General features: G+C 41.6%; 1 protein-coding gene across 3 annotated transcripts; it reads right to left on the bottom strand.

Moving 5' to 3' along the window:
- Positions 1 to 96: 96 nt before the first annotated feature.
- Positions 97 to 18,247, bottom strand: si:ch211-232b12.5 (zinc fingers and homeoboxes protein 3). Of its 3 annotated transcripts, none has more exons than XM_041781697.1 (3): positions 17,934 to 18,247; positions 2,145 to 5,041; positions 97 to 1,603 (listed from the first exon to the last, which is right to left on the bottom strand). In XM_041781697.1, exons 2-3 carry the CDS (start codon positions 4,844 to 4,846, stop codon positions 1,570 to 1,572), a joined length of 2,736 nt encoding a protein of 911 aa, XP_041637631.1. In that variant the 5' UTR covers positions 4,847 to 5,041; positions 17,934 to 18,247; the 3' UTR covers positions 97 to 1,569. The 3 variants fall into 3 exon arrangements, with proteins under 3 accessions (XP_041637631.1, XP_041637650.1, XP_041637642.1); XM_041781716.1 differs by having other exon boundaries at positions 18,121 to 18,246; XM_041781708.1 differs by lacking the exon at positions 17,934 to 18,247 and adding an exon at positions 17,327 to 17,893.
- Between the last annotated feature and the right edge of the window lie 554 nt (positions 18,248 to 18,801).

The raw sequence follows: 18,801 nt of genomic DNA, 5'->3' as shown, positions 1-18,801 counted from the left end.
ACTGAATAAATTGATTGGTATCCCTGGTACAATTTGTTTCCTTCTCATTGTGCAGAGTGCTTTTCAAATAAGGAGAGAAACGCTGCTTGGTGTGTATTCAGTTTATTCTGTAAAGATTCAGAAGTGTAGAAAGGATGATACAACAGTGCTTTATGATCAGACTATTTCATAAAAGTTTTTTACGTGATCATAACACCGTAAGTCCAGATTCCATTAATCGCGAACCAAAATAAATTTGTAACATTCGACACAAGTGCATACACTGCTGGTAGGAGATCAACCTCCAATTTCACTTTGGATGGTATAGCACCGTTCTTAGCTATTAGCAGCTTGACAAAGATGCAGCTTAATAGGATTCATGTAGTGACTGTATGTTTATATAAACACAACAAAATTCAGAGGAGGGCAAATATCTCCTCATTTGGCTCTCTAGCTAGCACAATATCTCACTCTGTCAGTGTCTAGGGATCAAATTGATAATTTTGTTTTAAACATTTTGCCAGTAATAATATTTGATACAATTACAGCTTAAAGTTGAACATCTCCAAGTGTACAGAAAGCAGCACAAGATTTTTTTTTTCACAGATATTGACGAACAGTGACCATTGATGCACTGGCATGTTTTTTTTTTCTTTTTTTTTTAAGGACAGCACAGTAGCTGGAAAGCAAGGTGATGGACAGATAGGTCATATAAACACATGGACAGAGCTGAGTAAGGCAACGTTAGCGTGACAGGCTTCTCTCTGTTCAGTTTGCAGGGCAGTGTAGTGTATTGATCTTGACAGGGCTGTCAATACCTTTGCTGTGGGGCAGTGTGACTTTTAGCATTGCTGTCTTCATTAGTGCATTGTATATAGTCTCTTGCGTGTAGCTGAACTGCAAAGTGATCACCAACATTAATACAGATCTAAATAAACCATGTCTGATTGCATCTGGACTTACAGTGACTATAGAAGAGTAAATAGAATTGAAAAACCCATAAAACGGAAAAAGTAAAATTCAAGGCAGTGCTGAAGTACTGGTTGCTAAAAAAGTAAAAAATATCACAAAGCCAACAATAACATTTCCTCGACACATCTTTTGTATGTCCAGTCAGTACAAACCCTCTTTTATAGTGCAGTTTCAATCATATATTTATATTTCTCCCTCTGACCCAAAAACAATATCCCTCAGCCCTATCCTATCCCATCCTATCTTCGCTCATTCAAGTCAGTTTTCCAGTCAGTGTGCGTCTTTTTCTTTTCTTTGATCCCTCTTACTGACCTCATTGTGCACCCTCCCCACACAACCACAAAGAAGCATGAAAGGCTTAAACATCACAGGACTCAAAGGTGAGAAGTTCTTTCTTTTGACGATGGCAGGAAGTGATGGCAGATGGAAGAGGAGGAGGAGGAGGAGGCGACGCAGAGAAGGAGGAGGGGTGGGGGGTATTCACAGTTACAGTCAGAGTCCAACGGTCCAGCTACAATCACATCTGCTGTCATTATGAACACTCTTTTCAGACCACGGCCAGGGGAGTAAACCAGCCTTAAATCATCACTTTCCTCTGGCGAGATTGGGCCTGCTTGATCACACCTCCAGCAGCTCCATCCTAAGGCGATCCCTATCAGCAACACGCAAACACAAAGAAGCAATCACAACATGCACACTGTGTGGTCAAGTGATCAGGCAGTTCCTGCTGAAGGGTGTTACAGCTGCACAAGTGAGATACTTTAGGTAAGGGTATTGTAAACAGACGCCTATGTACATATTTACATGGCTCATCGAAATCCCTCTCACCAAAGACAATGATCATGATTTATTCACATATATTAGCGTGTGTTCTAAATCTATAATTCAACAACCCAGACTTCTACTTGTCTAAAAATAGCTTCTTAGACATGGACCTTTGATTGTGTGAATAAGCTACTCAGCACGAGTACCTGTACTCACTTCTCCTGCCTCCTTTTTACTGTACATCACAGAGCAATGACAACAAACAAGCTGTCATGCTTTTATCATTCTGCCTTGCTTACAGTGTTTCTGTCGTCTTGATTGATAACCAACCCTAGCTTGCAGAGTATCTCAAGGCACAGGGGATAAGTTTATTTTAACTTGGGTACTTCACTAACACTTTATAACATCAAGCATTATAACACAAGTACCTTGCCTGATTGGCATCAGCCTGCTGTTCAATAAGTGACTGACTGGCCTCTGGCTGCTGATGGTCCTCTGCTCTCTCTGACCATGGATCTTGCAGGGCTCCTGGCTGCGCTGAATTCTCAGCATGCCCTTGGTCTCCATTTCCCTCAGAGCCCATCAGACCCAGCAGCGGTGAGTATGAATCCTGCCACACGACCCGCTGCCCTGAGTTAAGTCCTTCTTCTCCTTCAAGGTGCTTGTTCATGTCTTTCTCAACGAGTTTCTTCTTTGCCACTGGGGAGTCCTTTGACTCAGCTTCAGCATCTCCATGGGACCTTACTTCCTCTGACTCTGTAGGTGCTCGCTGATAGTTCTCCAGCCACTTCAGCTGCCCGTTCTTGTGGCTGTACCGGCTATCGCTGAACCAGCGCACCACTTCGGACTTAGGAAGGCCTGTCTGGACACTCAAGTCCTCGTACTGCTGACTGCTTGGCCAGCGGGTGTTGGAGAAAACCTGTCGCAGGATGTGCAGCTGCTGGGGAGTCTTGTTACCCCAGGGGGGTGAGAAAGATTGCTGAGAAGCAGACACCTCAGTGCTATCGGCTTTGTGTTCTTCAGGTACAATCTCAGATGTAGTCTCTGATTCATTCATCTTCATCCTCTTGAAACTGATCTTGATGGGGTCAACTTTTAGTTCTGGACAGCCTCTGTCCCTTGCATATGGGTCCTCCTCTTTGATAAGTTGTTGTAAGATCGACATACCTTTCATGGGAAAGTCCTTGTTGCCTTTGCCCTCTTCTAAAGTGGATGAGCTGCTTTTTGTAATGACAGTGGTGCTGGTGCTTTCAGTTGGGGATTTGCTGGCATGGTTCAGGTAAGGGATACTGTCATTACAGGTAGTACTGGGGTACTCATTGCTAATACTGCTGTTGTTGGTCTTGTGGGTGTAGTTGTTGTGTTCATCCTCACTCTTTGTGGCATGGGTCTGCTCTCGTGGACTGGTTATGCTGCTGTTGTGACTGTTACAGGGTATGTTGAATTTGCTGGTGTTATCAATGATCACTTGACTCTTGGTACTGTTCAAACCTTCCAACCCAATTGGTGAACTGTTGCTTTTGCCATTTGGTCTTCCATTGGTGTCAGCAACACAGTGCTCCTCATGATTGCTAATGTTTGTAGAGCAAGTGGCCATGCTGTTGATGCTGTTGATTGGGCTGCTGCTTTGAACCACTTTCCTGGTGATCATCTCACCGCCATTATTACTGCTGGAATAGCTGCTGATGCTGCTGCTACTACTGCAACTACTGCTACTGCTGCTTCGACTGCTGCTGGTGCTACTGACACAACCGCTGCTTCCAGCCATTTCCAGGCTGAGGCCATTGCTCTTGTCTGGCTCCACAGTGGGTTGAGTATTCTTGGTCAGTACCTTTCTGATTGCAGGTGGAAACTTTGGAGGGATAATTGGAGTAGAATACGAGACCCTAGTGACATTGGGGTTGGTTGATAAGCTTGCCTGTGTGGTTAGGACTCCAACAGGCCTGGTTTTTATACTGCCATAAGGTACTTTGGCCACCTGAAAGTTTGGTCCTTTTGAGCCAGGATGGGCAGTTACAGTGTGGTGGGTTACAATGTGATTGACGTGCTGTTGTGTAGGAGGATGCTTTTGAGGTGCTCCACCTTGGAACACAGTATTGAACATCTTCCTCCTGGCTTCTTCGATCTCTTCAGGTGACCAGCTTATGCCCTGCTTAAGCCTTTGGGCAGTAAACCACAGTTTGATCTGCTCTTCTGGGAACTCTGAGACCACAGTTAGGTAGCAGAGTTCAGCTTTGGTCGGGTAGGGGAACTTGCCAAAGGATGTCTTGAGAAAGCTGCTGGTGTCCATAGCGGCATCATAGGTAGGGATGCTGCTGAGAGGGATCATAACCTTTGGAAGGTCTTTATTGGAATCGGTGGAAGAGGGAGAATAAAGGGAGGGAGTGTGCTGGTGAAAGACTTGGTTGGCCACTGTCGTCGTAATCACGTGAGTGACAGTGGTCCTCGGCATAGCTGGGGCTCCAGAAACACTGGGAGTCCCGTTTTGGAGTTCAGGCACATTAGTCAGCATGCTGGGGTCTACATCCTTTCCAGTGTCTATCTTTCGTACCTCAACAGTGTGAGAAACCACAATCTTTTTGTGCTCCCCCTTAGCTTTCATCATCTTTGCAATTGGTGTTTTGGTGAGGGAGATCCCAGATTCTTTATACTCTTCTCCATTGTCCGTGAAGAGGCTTTGCTCCACAGTCGTCACCCCATCCCTCTGGTTGACCGTTAGGGAGGCAGTAACTACGCCCTCCATTATCTTCGGGTGGGCATTAGCGTTATGCAGAGCCAGTGCCTCAAAGCGAACAACTGACACCCCACAGTTCAGGCAGTAGAAGGTGGGCTGGGCCCTGAAGTCTAAATGGCAATTGTGCATGTGATCCAAAAAGTAGTTCAGATCTCTGGACTCGAAACGGCACTTTGGACAGCTGTATGTACCTCCTTTCTGCATCTCAATGCCACCTTCTGATTTGGAGGAGCTGTGAGAGAAATGGCCAGACTCCTCTCCAGAGATGCTGAGTATGCTATCTTCTGGGATTGTTGGTAGGAGTTCTGGTAGTGAGCCCAGTATGATTTCCTCACGCACATGTTTGGATTTTGATGGTATCATGCAGGGTACTGTGGATTTCCTCTTGCTTGCCATTGTGCAGCTTTGTGTAGATGGGAGAGTGAATGGTTCCTTGTCCAGTATGATGAAACAGAGGGCGGGTGGAGAGTGGAGAGGGTTGAATGAAGTTTAGTGTCATGGACCAGCCACTATGATATCACAGTGTTGCTTCATGCCCACTGCCAGTTAAGGACTCCAGTCACATGGACAAGTTTAGCAGCACCAAGGATCCTGTTGAGAAAAAAGAGACACATGTGACTCTTTTAGCCCATCTTTATTTTAGTAACCACAGAAAAAAAGAAGTATTCAGTGGGGCTTTTGAACACCAGAATAGCAATAATAAGCAGAATCATATGGATAGATTTTTGGTCCATGCTTTGACAGAAATTAGAGACATGAAATGTTTAAACATGACATAAAAAAGAAAGCAGGATTCAGGGGAAAGCTATTAGCCTCACACATGGTATTAAGTGTAGGTGGTAATAAAGTGTGATAAGTGTAGGTGGTTTCATCAGAAATTACAGCACCAACAAAAAAGCACCTTTAAAAAGCCTTTTCAGAATGATTATAATCCATAATTATTACATTAAATCAGCAGTTTCAAACCTTTTTCCTCTACTTGTAGCAAAGAAAAACAGACCCCACCCAGGACCCATTCAAATGACAAATTTCTGCCAAAAAATAATATCAATTTTAATTGTTTTCATTGATAAAGTCACAGTAGAAAAAGCCCACACACACTTAGTCTCACTGGAAGACCTTTGGCGGAACCAATGATGGATGAGGGAGCAGTTGTGTATGAGTAGGCCCTCTCTAAATCTGGACCCCCTCACTTTAGCTGTGGCAGTGCCTGAATTTCTTTTGATTGTGGCATGATGCATTTCTTTTTGAGATCTTGTAGCCTGCTTCACTTTGTCTGACAGCTTCTATTTAAGTGATTCTTGGGTGTGGCCAGTGAAACTGAACTCAGCTTTCCAAGAACTGTGGTTAATCTCAATTAACTCATGATTTAAGGGGGGGGGGGGGTTACTATTTCACAGATAGGATTTTTATCCCCTTGATAAATAAAATCATCATTTAGAAACTGCATTTTGCATTTACTTGGGTTGTCTTTGTGAGATATTAAAATTGGTTTGATGATCTGAAACATTTAAGTGTGATAAATGTGCAAAAAAAAAAACAAATCAGGAATCAGAAAGGGGGAAAATATTTGTACACAGCACTGCATATTTATATGTATATATAAGTGATAAAATTTAAAAAATGATTCGGATGTCCACCAATAATATTCTTGTGCATGAATTTGAAATTTTCTAGTATGTCAATGAGTGCCCTATAAAGGGTTAAACCAGGGATTATTGACTTCCTGTTTGGATACAGATCTGCTTTTATCTTGACATGAATTAACCACCGAAAAAAAGAACATGTTTTGGATAACTTCTGACTTGTCCATTGAGCTTTCTGAGTATTTTAAACTGAAACGAGATGTGAAAGATCAGAGGTGCACCACTTGCAGGTAGATGTTGTGGTGGCTTAACCAAAGTGTGCTGAAACAGACAAAGAGGCCTACAATTAACTGTGATTGAAAAAAAATCCCTAATTATGGACCTCAATTACTATAAAAATCATTGAATTTGAAAGCCCTCCTACATACTCAAACATACTGTAAACAGTGTATCAGCTGTCAGGTACTATGTAGTCATTCTACCGTACTAACAAGCCTGTTATCTCCTCATGATGGGATTTTGTCAGTTGTCATTAAAGGCTTGTTCAGGAAAATGAAAAAGAAAAAAATAACCAGTGTTAACTGTTTGCTCATCTTTTTTGACCAAGAAAAAGACAATTGCCTAGGATTTTAATGTTAATTTTTATTTTTTTAAAAAAGAGAGAAATTAAATAACCACCTCTTTTTCATTCTACAGTTTTTGTATCAGAACCATACATTTATCTTTAGGATAACCTACTGGATGCTAATTAACCTGAAGCTTAAAATAAATTTGATGCACATGGTGAGATTTTGAAAAGAAAATCAGTGAGGGTTGGAGATCCTTTGACATTTTTTGACAAACCCTCCATACAAATAAATGGACTGTATGTATCAGTGTCTGACACATACTCTCTGTTGCCTGGTTTTTATTTCTGTTCTATTCTCCCTTCTCAGGATATTGTAATCAGGTGTAGCAGACTTGACTGCTTGAGTCACAACTTAAGGTGGAGGACTGTTGGGTGTGCTAAGATGTGGTGTTTTGTTCATGTTGATGTAAACATTTTTTTGCTAAAAATTGATTTTAAAAAATTGAAACGAAAGAACCAAACAATTACCAAAAGAGACTCAGACTGTGTCATCTATTTTCTAAATAACTGTCTCGGGGAGGACACCAAGACCCAAAACAAAGTGCCCCCACCCACCCACACGCACGCACACACAATGTTTTTTGTTTTAACTTCTTATGCCTATTGAACCAGATGTGCTCAAGAAAGTTCACTGGTGAAATGCCTCACCTCATATACACATTTGTGCTAGTTAATCTATTTACTGTACTCAAGTATGCCAAGAAAGCTCACAGTGGTAAAATGCCTCACCTCATATACACATTTGTGCTAGTTAATCTATTTATTGTACTCAAGTATGTCAAGAAAGCTCACGGTGGTAAAATGCCTCACCTCATATGCATGTTTACACCAATAAATATAAATTATCTTAAATGATCTTATCCACCTCAAGTAAATAATGTCTGTCCATATCCTTGCATATTTATTCTGATTAGTCTTGTCAGCATTCTTGCACCCTTTGCACATCTTGCAACCATACTATCAATGCACACGGACTTGTGTACCAATAAAATACCCAACAAGAGCTGGTACAAATTTAAATCTTTATTTTTTCTCATCTTTTTTATCCAATTTTGTATTCAATGTTTAATCCTGTACACTTAGAGCAAAGCTAACAGAGTCAAACACCTTGTGAACATAATTGGCCAATAAAGCTGATTCTGAATGTGTCAAAAAAACTTTGAGATGCTTTTTGACATTTTTGATATATTTTGACTAAGTTTTGTCATATGTTTTACACTTTCTGAGGTCCAAACTGCTGTTTTCTTTTAAATAAATCTGATTGGCAGAAAAATATTAGAAATTTGGGTCATGATTTCTCATTAAGGAGCTGTTGGTAGGTCCTGAGGCAAGAGCGGTAGAGAACTACTGGTAGAAACTATCAACTAAGTGTGTTTTCATGATTTTAGTTAACATATGCAAATCTGATTTTAACAACCTCAGAGCAGACACAGCCTTGTGCCCTTCTGAGCTAAAGCCTGAACCACAGGCTGGGGACGAATCCGTTAAATGATAAATCAACTGAATGTACAGAAAGTGGTAAAGAGGATCTAGAGTTATTATATCAAAAATAGCAGCAGAGGTAATAAAGAATATAATTCATTTTTGAAATGAAATTCCTCTTATCTCCTTTGTATTGAGAAAAATTTTAAACAAGAGATTCTGAAAAGCAAAAGCCTTTTCAATAATAGTCACACACACAGAAAACCACCCACACAAACACACACCACCCTTCAATCAATGCAGCCTGTCAGTGTTCTGGTTATTTACTTGGATTTACAGACTTCTGTCTAGCTGTCACTTCTTATGAATTTAGAAAAAAGGAGCATGAAAGTCGACAGAGCCAGAAATGACAGCCTAATCTCAGAAATATTTGTTTTTTCTTCACTGCTGCCATGAGTCTGGTTCTTCTAATTTTTGATTTTATCTGTCCACAATCATTTTTTCTATGTTAACATTAGTTTCAAGCGTACTGAAAAAGAGCTGGTGCATGCTGAGATTAATGCTTGGTTTTACTGTGCAAGTATGAGACGGTATTTTCGAAGCAGTTTTAGAGTTGCCTGGTAGCACCTGCTTCTCCCCAGGAAACAGTTAATATCAGTAGATAAATATCGTCCGCAGATTACCTTGGGGATTTTGCATCTATTGAGTGGGATGCACTTCACCACTCCAAATTGAGAGCGCTAGATGTGTCTAACCTTAACAGCTGTTTCACATTGTCAGTGCACACATTTATGCAAAAATATGCACACAGGTTTGTGTTTGTCTGCAGAAAATATTGTTAAAACTGTCGTCCAAGTACAGGTATTATTCTTAATGAAGTGAATTATTACAGAGAGCTGGAGACGTGTGCTGTATTTTGGAAATGTAAAACATGTTCTGGATCTTTCCATTCTGTTTCTATTTGCTTTGATATTGAAAACAGACATATGAAGGTTAAATGACTTTGCTGGACTGAGATTAAGTATTTGACTGCCACTCTTGGATTTGAGCCATATGTTTTACATCAGAGGCTACAGTGTACCTTCACTGCATAATATACTGTCAAGAGGGAAAATCAAGTGACCAAAATGAGTCAGCCAACAACAGCACTGTTACAGACAGGCTCATAAGGTCTGAAGAGGTTACTACCAACACATTTGGCATTCATAAGCTTCCGGCTCAAACCAGCCAATCCTACATGTGTTCAATAAGCAGCATGGCAGCCAGTGCATGCAGGCAAACACAATACTCAGATCACTGAGTGCACAAATCCATTAGCAAACCACATCCACAGGCTTTCTTTTCCTATAACGCTCCTGCCATAAGGATGGATATGGATTGTCCCTGCAGACGTCAACATTTCTCGTCTTTCTTCTCAGATTATGAAATATTCTCTCACAAAGCCACAAATATTTAACAGAGATTTAGAACAAAACAATGGATACGCTCGATTCAGTATTTCATTAGAGCAACAGCTGGTTCTTATTGTCATTCTTACATGTTAAAGCGCTTGTATGGAAAACAAATGATAAGAAAAAAAATATGACAATGGAGTCACTGCTGGGCACTGAAGGCCCGCTGAATAAACTTTTGACAAACACATAAAGCCTCTGTAAATCAAGACAGTCAGGCTGCAGACCGTTCATTTCTGACAGCCGCTAACACAGTCTGTTCATCTGAGATGCCGTATATCCCAGGACGTTAAAACTTTCAAAATAAAATAAGATTAAATCGTAGGAGTCCACGATCACACCTGCAGTTTTTGTCATGTGAAAGCATGCAAACAAAGCCACATGTTGCACTGCAATCACTTTGTGGGGAAAGTGTGATTTTAAGCTCTGTCTTAGTTTTTGTTTGATGTCACACTTAGAAAAGGAAATATGATAATTTGAATTTGATAATAAATTCATTTTACACATAGTCCTTACTGTACAAGAGTGGCACTTGTATTTTTTTTTCATAATTTCTGCATTTTATGTAAATTTTTCAAAAGAAAAAATAAAAAAATTACTATCTGTGGATCATCCATACTGCAAAAATACAGTCCATATAATTTCATTAACCTTATAATTGTATTTATAAAATATTTTACAGTGGGACAGCTAAAATTGGTATATATATTAATGTATTTTTATGCATTTAGCATGATTTTGGCTCATTTATACATCTTTATAGATTTAATTTCCACTGTTTGGGAATCCCTCACAGTCTTTGAATGCAAAACAAATGCCATATTGTTCACTGTATACTCAAGTGTGAGTTGTGATAAACTAGGGAATTGATTAGTGGGGGAAAAACCTCCTACAGATACACATGTATTCTGCATAAATATATTTATTTTTAGCTTGACATATGTAATTTCATTAATTTTATGTGTAAGTTTACATTTTCTTGACATGACTTTCATATTTTTGATACATATAGGCTAGCCTTTTAAATCATAATTTTTAAATGTCTGTTTTTCATTCTCTTTTGTATGTTTTTGGGGTCCTTTACCTAATACAGAAAGTTACAGTTAAAAAACAGATTTTCATTTTATAATGTTGAGGTTGTGTTGAAAAAAATGATACTAAACATGAGCATAGTTTTCTGAGGGGCCTCTGTGTCAAAAGAAAAATATTAACAAAACCACAAAAACAGCCTGTGGACTTCTAAGAGTTAAACTTTTAAGGGTTAGGGTAAGCGTTAAGGTCAGGGTAGAATACCAAAAGTTAAAAGTTAAAAATCTGACTTTCAAAGATTATTAGAAAAAGTTTATTAAAGCAGAGTATAATGTCTGCTTACAGGAAAAAAGCTCATCATCCATGAAAACATTCAATGCAGCAAGCATAGCTTATGTAGCGCTATAAGCTTTGTAACAAGGCTAAATAGCCAACAGAGCTAAAACTAAGCTCACAAAGCATCTATGTAAGCTACATATCCATGTTATCTGTGAAGCTGTTAGCTTTCGCTATTTCTGCTAAAGCCCATGTTGCTAAAGCTAACTTAGCTAAAGATAACAGAGCAGCATAGTTAACAATGCTAAGTAGCTAAAGGGGCCAAAGCTAAGCTTAGCAACCATGAAAACTATGTACCTAGGTTATCTGTGTAGCTAGGTTACGTTTAGCTATGTTTACTAAAGGTCATGTTGCTAAAGTATGTAAGTTAACTTAATTTATACAGCACTTTTTACAGAGATAAGAAGGTGCTTTACATCAACAAGGCCTAACACAAAAGCAGAAACAAACCTAACATAAGATATGCTGTAGTAATGTAACAAGAACAACAGGAAAGATAAAGAGGGTCACATAGACCATGTTATAAGAACCAACACTGACAAGGAACAATTAGTGGCAAAAGTCATATACAATATGCTGACAAGGTGAATAAGATTATTCATAAGCCTGTCTGATCAAGTATGTTTTTAACTGTTTTTAAAAGACTCTACTAAGTCAGAAAAAAGTATTGACGTGGGCAGAGTTCCCGAGTTTTGGCCTCAAAACAAGGTCACCACCTGTTTAAACCTAACTTAGCTACAGATAACAGAGCTGTGTGGCTAACGTAGCTAGAGCCAAGCTCACAAACCAGCTATATAAGCTATGTAGGGACCTTCTGTACTTAGCTACATTAGCTTTAGCAACTGTTGCTAAAGCTTACACTGCTGAATCTAATTTGGCTAAACTGTCTCTTGTAATAACATTAATAATGTAGCAATGTTAACTTGAACTAATGAAGCTAAAGCGAGCCACCATTTGTGTAACTACTTATAAAACATTATCAACTCCCAGATTACACCTCTGATCTTTTGCTCGGTTTTATTTATGAAATGTTTCTTAGTCTGTAATGTTTGCAATGTGGGTATTCCATGAATGCAACTGCCAGACTTTGTTAATGAATAAAGGTAAATAAAAGAAAATCAAAACCTGGAAATATGTTGTACCAGCAAATTACCACACTTCCTGTCTTACATATACAGCGTATCAGATGAACGGACTGTGACAGTAGCTGTCAGAGATGTACGGTCTGCAGCTAGATCCCTCTCCTCTACATCACTCTCTTTTTCCTCTCTTCAGATGGAGATGTGTTGTGTGATATGAAGCTAAATCTGTCTTATTTTATCATCATTATATTGCAGGTTTTATCCAATAAAACCTTCAACAATAAGCATCAGTGGACACATTCAACTACCTTGAAACCCATCACACCTCAGTATCTTCTTCTGCATTTTGTCTGCTACAAAGGAAACTATTTCACATTCTTTCAACAGATTCTTTCTTTGTCCAACATGTTTCTACACAGTGAAAGCACTTCTACAGACTTTTACCACATCCACGTGCATGTTCATCATGGCCGGCTGGATGGTAAATAAAAGATGAACCTGTTCCAGAATTAAAACCCTCAAATGACTGCCCAAAAGTACACACTGATCCCTGACAGACTGTGACGTCCTCCATGTGACTACCTCTTTTTCATTTCGTCTGATGGTTGCTGCTTTTGGACAGAAAGAAAAAAACACCCTAAAACAAAACAAAACAAACAAACAACTAAAAAAGTAGGTCACCAGCATCTTATGCAGTAATCCTGGTTCACTGCATCCAGACGTGGGCATGTGCTGTATGTTTGCCGCCAGAGAGGTCATGATATCCTCTGACAGCACACTCGATTAACCCCTGATGAGGACACGGCGTTCATTGAGTTTGTTTCACTGAACAAGGGATTTAGAAGTCAGTTTCACGCAACAGAGGAATCTAGTCATGATCATCAGAAACATCTGTGCAAGAGATGTCACAGTGCTATAGAAGTGCTCTGTGAGGATCGCTTCAACCAAGCTGAAGTGACTCTTTGTGTGCCAAAGACGGACCCCTGTTTGCCAGGATGGCTGAGGGTAACCTGGTCATGGTGAGGGAAAGTCGGTGTGTGATGAGACAGACCCTGGCCTAGTAAAGAGGCTCCCCTCCCAGGAAGAACACTCTACTTCCTACATGAGAAAAGCCAGAACAAGCCAAAAGTTGGGAAAGGTTACATAAAGAATCAGGTCACCTATCAAAAGAATGGGCTGCTTTATCTGGCGAGTGAGACGTGCGATCAGACACAAGACAAGGGCTTCCCAGACAAGGAGCCATTGAATAGTTCCCTCTGAAAAGCCAGGCCTTGTGTTTCAGTGGCGAGGTAGACAACCGTCAGACGATCACTGTCCCCCGTGTGTCGTATGTCCTCGCACTGGCAACGGCTCTGTGAAGCAGGGGGAGGAAACTCTTTTCATCTCTGCGGACCCAGGGAGTCGTATCTGAAGCGAGGGAGAAGTGGCAAAGCTCTCAGACGGCATTTCTGAACACCCACGCTCAGCGAAGGCCTTGTTCGCCAAACTAAAATCACGTTTGAACCATTCAACTTTTCAGAAAGAAGCGTTTCAAAACAAATGGGATTATGCTAGGTTTTAATTCTGATGAGGTTTATAGGTTCTGCCTGATTAAACAGCAGCTTTAAGGTTTACTGTTTGGCCTCCTGTGTGTGCTTTTACACTATCATTCCCATTACAATATTTACATTTTATTCATATTTAATTGCATTTAACACACTTTTAACAGTAAACAGCTGCATCCAAAGCAACTGCTAGAAAGCAGCATGTATCTTCTCTCATCACCTCATAAACTGCTGCAGTAATTACAATATTACAACACAAAAAAACATGCCCAATCTACAGCAGGCTGCTACCAGCAGAAAGGAGGCAAGGCGGCAAAGTCCTTGCTAAACATTAAAATTTAATTCAAAACAGTCCACTGATTCAGACACTCCCAGATTGTTGGGTCACCTACAGTTGACATTAACAAACTGAGATCTTTGTCTTTGTGGTGCTGCCTGTCAGATGAATGAGACTGTGAAGGCTGGAGGAGGAAGAAGGACAAAGGAAGACGAAACTCAGACATTTGGGAGTGAAGTGAGAGGATGACTGATGATGATGACAGGCTCTGCTGTTTCAATATTCCTCCCCGCTGACACCTCGTAGGCACACATTTCCACACACATACCTCCCAACATTTAGCACCTGTACTCTTCTGAAAATCTTTTGAACAGAGTATCTGGAAAGGAGTCTCTTGATGCGACAGTCACGGAGGAGCTAAAAAAATCTGCATAAATTCTCTCTCTTACGACAATATTTGTTTTGCGTGTAATTTGCTTTGACAGGGATCCAAAACTGTCTTGGGAGTTTGCTTCATAAATCAGCCAAAAAATGACCTGAAGTCTGCGGGGGTTTGAGGCAGCGAAGGAGGGGGGGACGGGGACTCCTGACAGATATATTTGAATGATCAAAAAATCTGTTTAGCTGGAACATTTTCTGCAAAATGTCCATTAAATAGATTAACGTCATGTGAGTGGATCAGCTGGACACTCAAATATAAGCCAGAGACCGAGAGCAATTACTGTCTTGCACAGTGAAGAGATTGGGAACAATGGCGCCTCATTTATAGGGGAAACGTGATCCAGCGCTGGGAGCCTTTAGATGGCTGACTGTCAGATTGGGATTGTTCTGTTTCCTGCAAGTCTGGGAGTCTCCTCTGTCCATCAGGATACCAATGTGGGGCTTTTGTTGACAGTAAGGGTGGACAGGTTTCAGTTTGGGGGACATTTTTGTGCATGAATGGCACTGTATGCCTGCCAGCATGAATAAGTGTCGGGCTTCAGCTTTACGTGGACTGAAAAACAATTCAGAGTCATGACAGAAGACATGAGTCCACGCCGTCTTCAGCGCCCGGCCTGCTAATGCCACGCGTCTTATATGTGTTTTATTAGCGTCTGGATGTGTGAGATGCAGGTGTTGTCAGCCATCTCGTCCTCCTCCTTCTCCTCCTCCTTACACTCTACACCCCCCTTACCTCCATGACTGCAGCCTCGTCCACTGGGAGACCGGTCGGTGGTGCCACTCATGTGTTAACATTGCCATGGCAACCCCTCTCTTCCCCTTGCCCACCACGCCACACACACAGCACAGTCACTCGCCCACACCCACCCAACCTCAAGACACACACAGGCGTACACACTGAATTCCCCAGACTGCATCCGGTGCAGGACAAACTTAATCCACATGCCCCGCCACCATCTTTGAAAAGTGCATTCATGGTTTAAGTCTCTTTCGGATAACTTCGGGTGAGGTCCGTGACAAAAACAGCTTTTTTTCGCAGTCAGGGCGTAGAAACACAAAAATGCCTGCACCACTGTTCTAATGTTTACGACAGAGGTTGATGAAAGAATGATCAGAGCTGCACCAACTGTAAATGACCCCCTGTTAGTGTTATTGTCTTGCTAAATCAGTGCAGAGGCCTGGAGACTGTGGCGGTACACTACATACCTACAGCACTGTGTCTGACGGAGCATCTTTGTTGCATGGTTCTGTTTTGTGTTAGAGTGAGCGCTCACTGTTGAAATCTTACATTGTTCCCCGAAACCCTTCTATCCCTGGCCCAGAAGAATGACAGACAAATAAACCATGGTGCATGAAGAAAAAAATCTGAGTCATACCTCCTTTTACATCACTTTTGATGAAAAAGTTCTTCAGTTCTGTAGCCAAGACTACAGGCATTCATTTGGCAACTTAAAAAGAAAAGGAAGAAAGATGGCGGCGTACCGCACATTGTACTGTCCATTCTAAAATGGCTGACATCACAGCCTCCTCTAAGTGCCAAAGCCTGGCAAATGCCAGCTCCTGCTGACCAAATCTTTCTTGTATGGGACAGAGAAAGTGGCAGGGGCTCTTTCCCCGCCAGCCCAGAGGTTTTTTACCCCCACCACTTCACAGGCACTTCTTTTGGGTGAACTGTGCAAACATGCTGTTTTAGAAAGGCTTTTTTAGCAGTCTGGGCTAAGATACCCAATTGGTCAGATGACAAAAGCGAAATTAAAAAGGATGAGAGACACAAATAAAAGCGAATCCGTAGAATGGCGTCCTTTCTGGTGGGAAAAATCGGACTCTGCCTTGTGGTCCGGAGATTACTCTGAGGATTGTGAGGTATTTGACTATCAGGAAAGCTTATTTGTATAAAAACAGCCAGAGAATAGATCTGGTTGGCAGTAGATCGTTGATGTTCTTCTCTGAACTCAAGGAATGTTATACACTCCATGTTGGCTAAATCTGCAAATCATGACCATATGACCTTCCTCTGTATTTTCTGGCGGAGCATTCATTTTGAGCTGTGGGAGGCACACACAAACATATCATCTACACTGACTGCTGTCGGAAAACAGAACACCAAATCCTTAAAAGCACAGTTTTCCAGGTATATTAGGGGTGGCTTATGCAAAGACGTTGCTTTTTGTGGAGGGGAGTGGGCAGCCTCGGCCCACTACATTGTGTCTGTGTATACAAACACTCCGCTGTGGCCATAACGAAAACTGTGAGCTGTGCCTAATTGCAGGGAGTGAGGGATGAAAGGCAATATGCCTGGCCTCATTAGAGCAGTTCCGAGAAGGGAGATGGAAGACCGTTCCCAGGGATCCACAAAGGGAATTGACATTCCCCAAGTGTAAGCGTACTGCTGGAGTGAAAAACTCCACACACACTGAACTCACCGGGCCAAGTTAGCTCAGTGTGCCGGATCGGCACAGCTAGAGCTCCTTTACCTTTGTTTAGCCACTCATCAACACATGCAGAAAAATGAGCCATCTAAGTGCACAAACGTCTGCTGTACTCTACTCTTGGAGATGCCTGCCTTGGTCCAAACACCTACTCTCTGGCTGAAGTGTTGCACAGTGAATTTCATGACCTACATTATATGTAACAAGCTTCCATAGTTAAATAATTAAAACACGTTCCAAATTTTACCAGTGAATCATGCCTGTCTCGCTGCCTGCTTGAATAAAATGGGGTTGTCTCTTGTGTTATGGACCCACACATGATCCACAGAGGCAACATTAGTCAGCAAAGAGGTCCCTCCCCTAAAGGCAGTGGGAGACACATGGCATTCAAAGCTGGGTCAATATTTATGTACAGTTACAAAATGTGACCTTATGGGAACTGATATTTTCTAACGCCATGCCTCGCTGATAATCCACAGTTTGCAAAATAGCAGCTGAAACGAGCAGCTCTTCTTCCTGTACTGTATATGTTTCAGTGTGTCTGTTTGTGTGCGCGTGCGTGCGTGTGTGTGAGTAGGGCAGCAGCACATGTTGGCAGGAGGAAGAGGAGGAAATGAAAGAAAAGAGTCCTGTGCACAGACATAGGCCTACCTTTCTGCTCAGGCAGGAGGAAGAAACGTGTAGAGAGAGTGAGCGATCAATAGAAGAAAATTGATACTTGGCGTGCAGTTTGAACATCTATGGACTCGGACGCTTCGTATGTCAGTCAATAAGCCTGCTATAGCACTTTGTTCCGAAGTCTTTCGCAACTAAAAGCACTCACACTTACAGCACAGCGGGGAAATACAGCGCGTTGGGCAATAAAATTAGCAGATACGCCACATTGTATAGCGCGAGAAGGAGCGCAAATTCAGCCAGTCGGGGGATCCGTTGTTGTAACTGTAACAAACTGACGAGTTAACCCGTTTCACTCCATTCACAAGGCTGTGGGGCAACACACTGCCTCGGAGCCTACTTCCCAAAGGCGATCTGGCACTCTATATAACCTTATGAATATTCCCAAAAATCCTCCACCCCCCCCTCCACCTACTGTCGCCATTTTATACATTGGCGACTTCATATAAACTGCCTTGACTACAGCACCAGATGAAAATTCAATATTCAATAGCGAGTCATAATTTCAGCAAACAACTTTGGAGATCGCACCTCACCGATAATGGGAGGTATTCGCGTTTTGGAAGAGTAGATGAGTCCTTACCTCAACAGTCGGTGGGAAAAATGGAATCCGACATTAATATATAAATGAATTATTTTGGATTAGCTCCGATCGTTGCGTTTTGAGAAGAAGAGGAGGCGAGCAGGGGGTGGGAGCTCTCCTCAAGTGAACCCGGTGAACTGGCGTGAACCCGTCACTGACCACGGCAAGGTACATTACATTACATTACCTTTCCACCCCTCTGCTACACTGTATGGAGACGGCAAAACAACTATGGTCGGCGGTGCAGGACGAGGCAGCTCCAAAAAAATTATAGCGAGTGTATTTCCTATGAACACGTGATTCGAAGCGTCATCCAAAATCCAAAAGCCCTTTCATCTAAAATTTTGGAGAGGGGCGGGGATGAGATGGGGATGTGTGTATGTGTGAGTCTGGGAGTGTGTGTGCGTGTGTGTGTGAGAGAGAGAGAGAGAGAGAGGAGGGGGTACGTATACTGAGCGCAGCGCACATTTGGGTATGTCGTTATAGGGGCAAGGCAGTGCTCTGACAGATTGGGTTATACATAGCTACAATGGCGCCGCGGAGCAGGCTGAACAGATGGATTGTATTGTGTAAATTTGGGATTTGACAGGACTTCAGTAATCTGCCGTTTCAGTGAGCTCCATCGCCCAAAACGTCCTCCTAATTAGGTCACGTTTTTTCTTCAATAGACTGGTGCTGTCTTTAGACAAAAAAAAATCTTGATGGACTTCTATGAATATTAATCGTTGTGGGAATTGTCATTTTAAGAAAAGGCCTATTAGCCTACCATCTTAAAATAGACTTTTACGCACACGCGTAACAGTGGTAGACCAATTTGCGCAGAAGATTAGTAAAGGTAACCTATTTGTTCATGTGTAATTTCAAAGCT

Source organism: Cheilinus undulatus, linkage group 3, assembly GCF_018320785.1.
Source record: "Cheilinus undulatus linkage group 3, ASM1832078v1, whole genome shotgun sequence".
Taxonomy (NCBI): Eukaryota; Metazoa; Chordata; class Actinopteri; order Labriformes; family Labridae; genus Cheilinus; species Cheilinus undulatus.
Note: the sequence above shows the minus strand (reverse complement) of the source record. Positions and strands in the feature narration are given on the sequence as shown.

Bases quoted from the DNA above. Each gene is read 5' to 3' on its own strand.
- si:ch211-232b12.5 (XM_041781697.1), bottom strand. From the start codon at position 4,846: ATGGCAAGCAAGAGGAAATCCACAGTACCCTGCATGATACCATCAAAA. The intron at 1,604-2,144 runs GTACTTGTGTTA...TGTTGCTGATAG, and splicing joins GCTGATGCCAATCAGGCAAG to GGATCGCCTTAGGATGGAGC.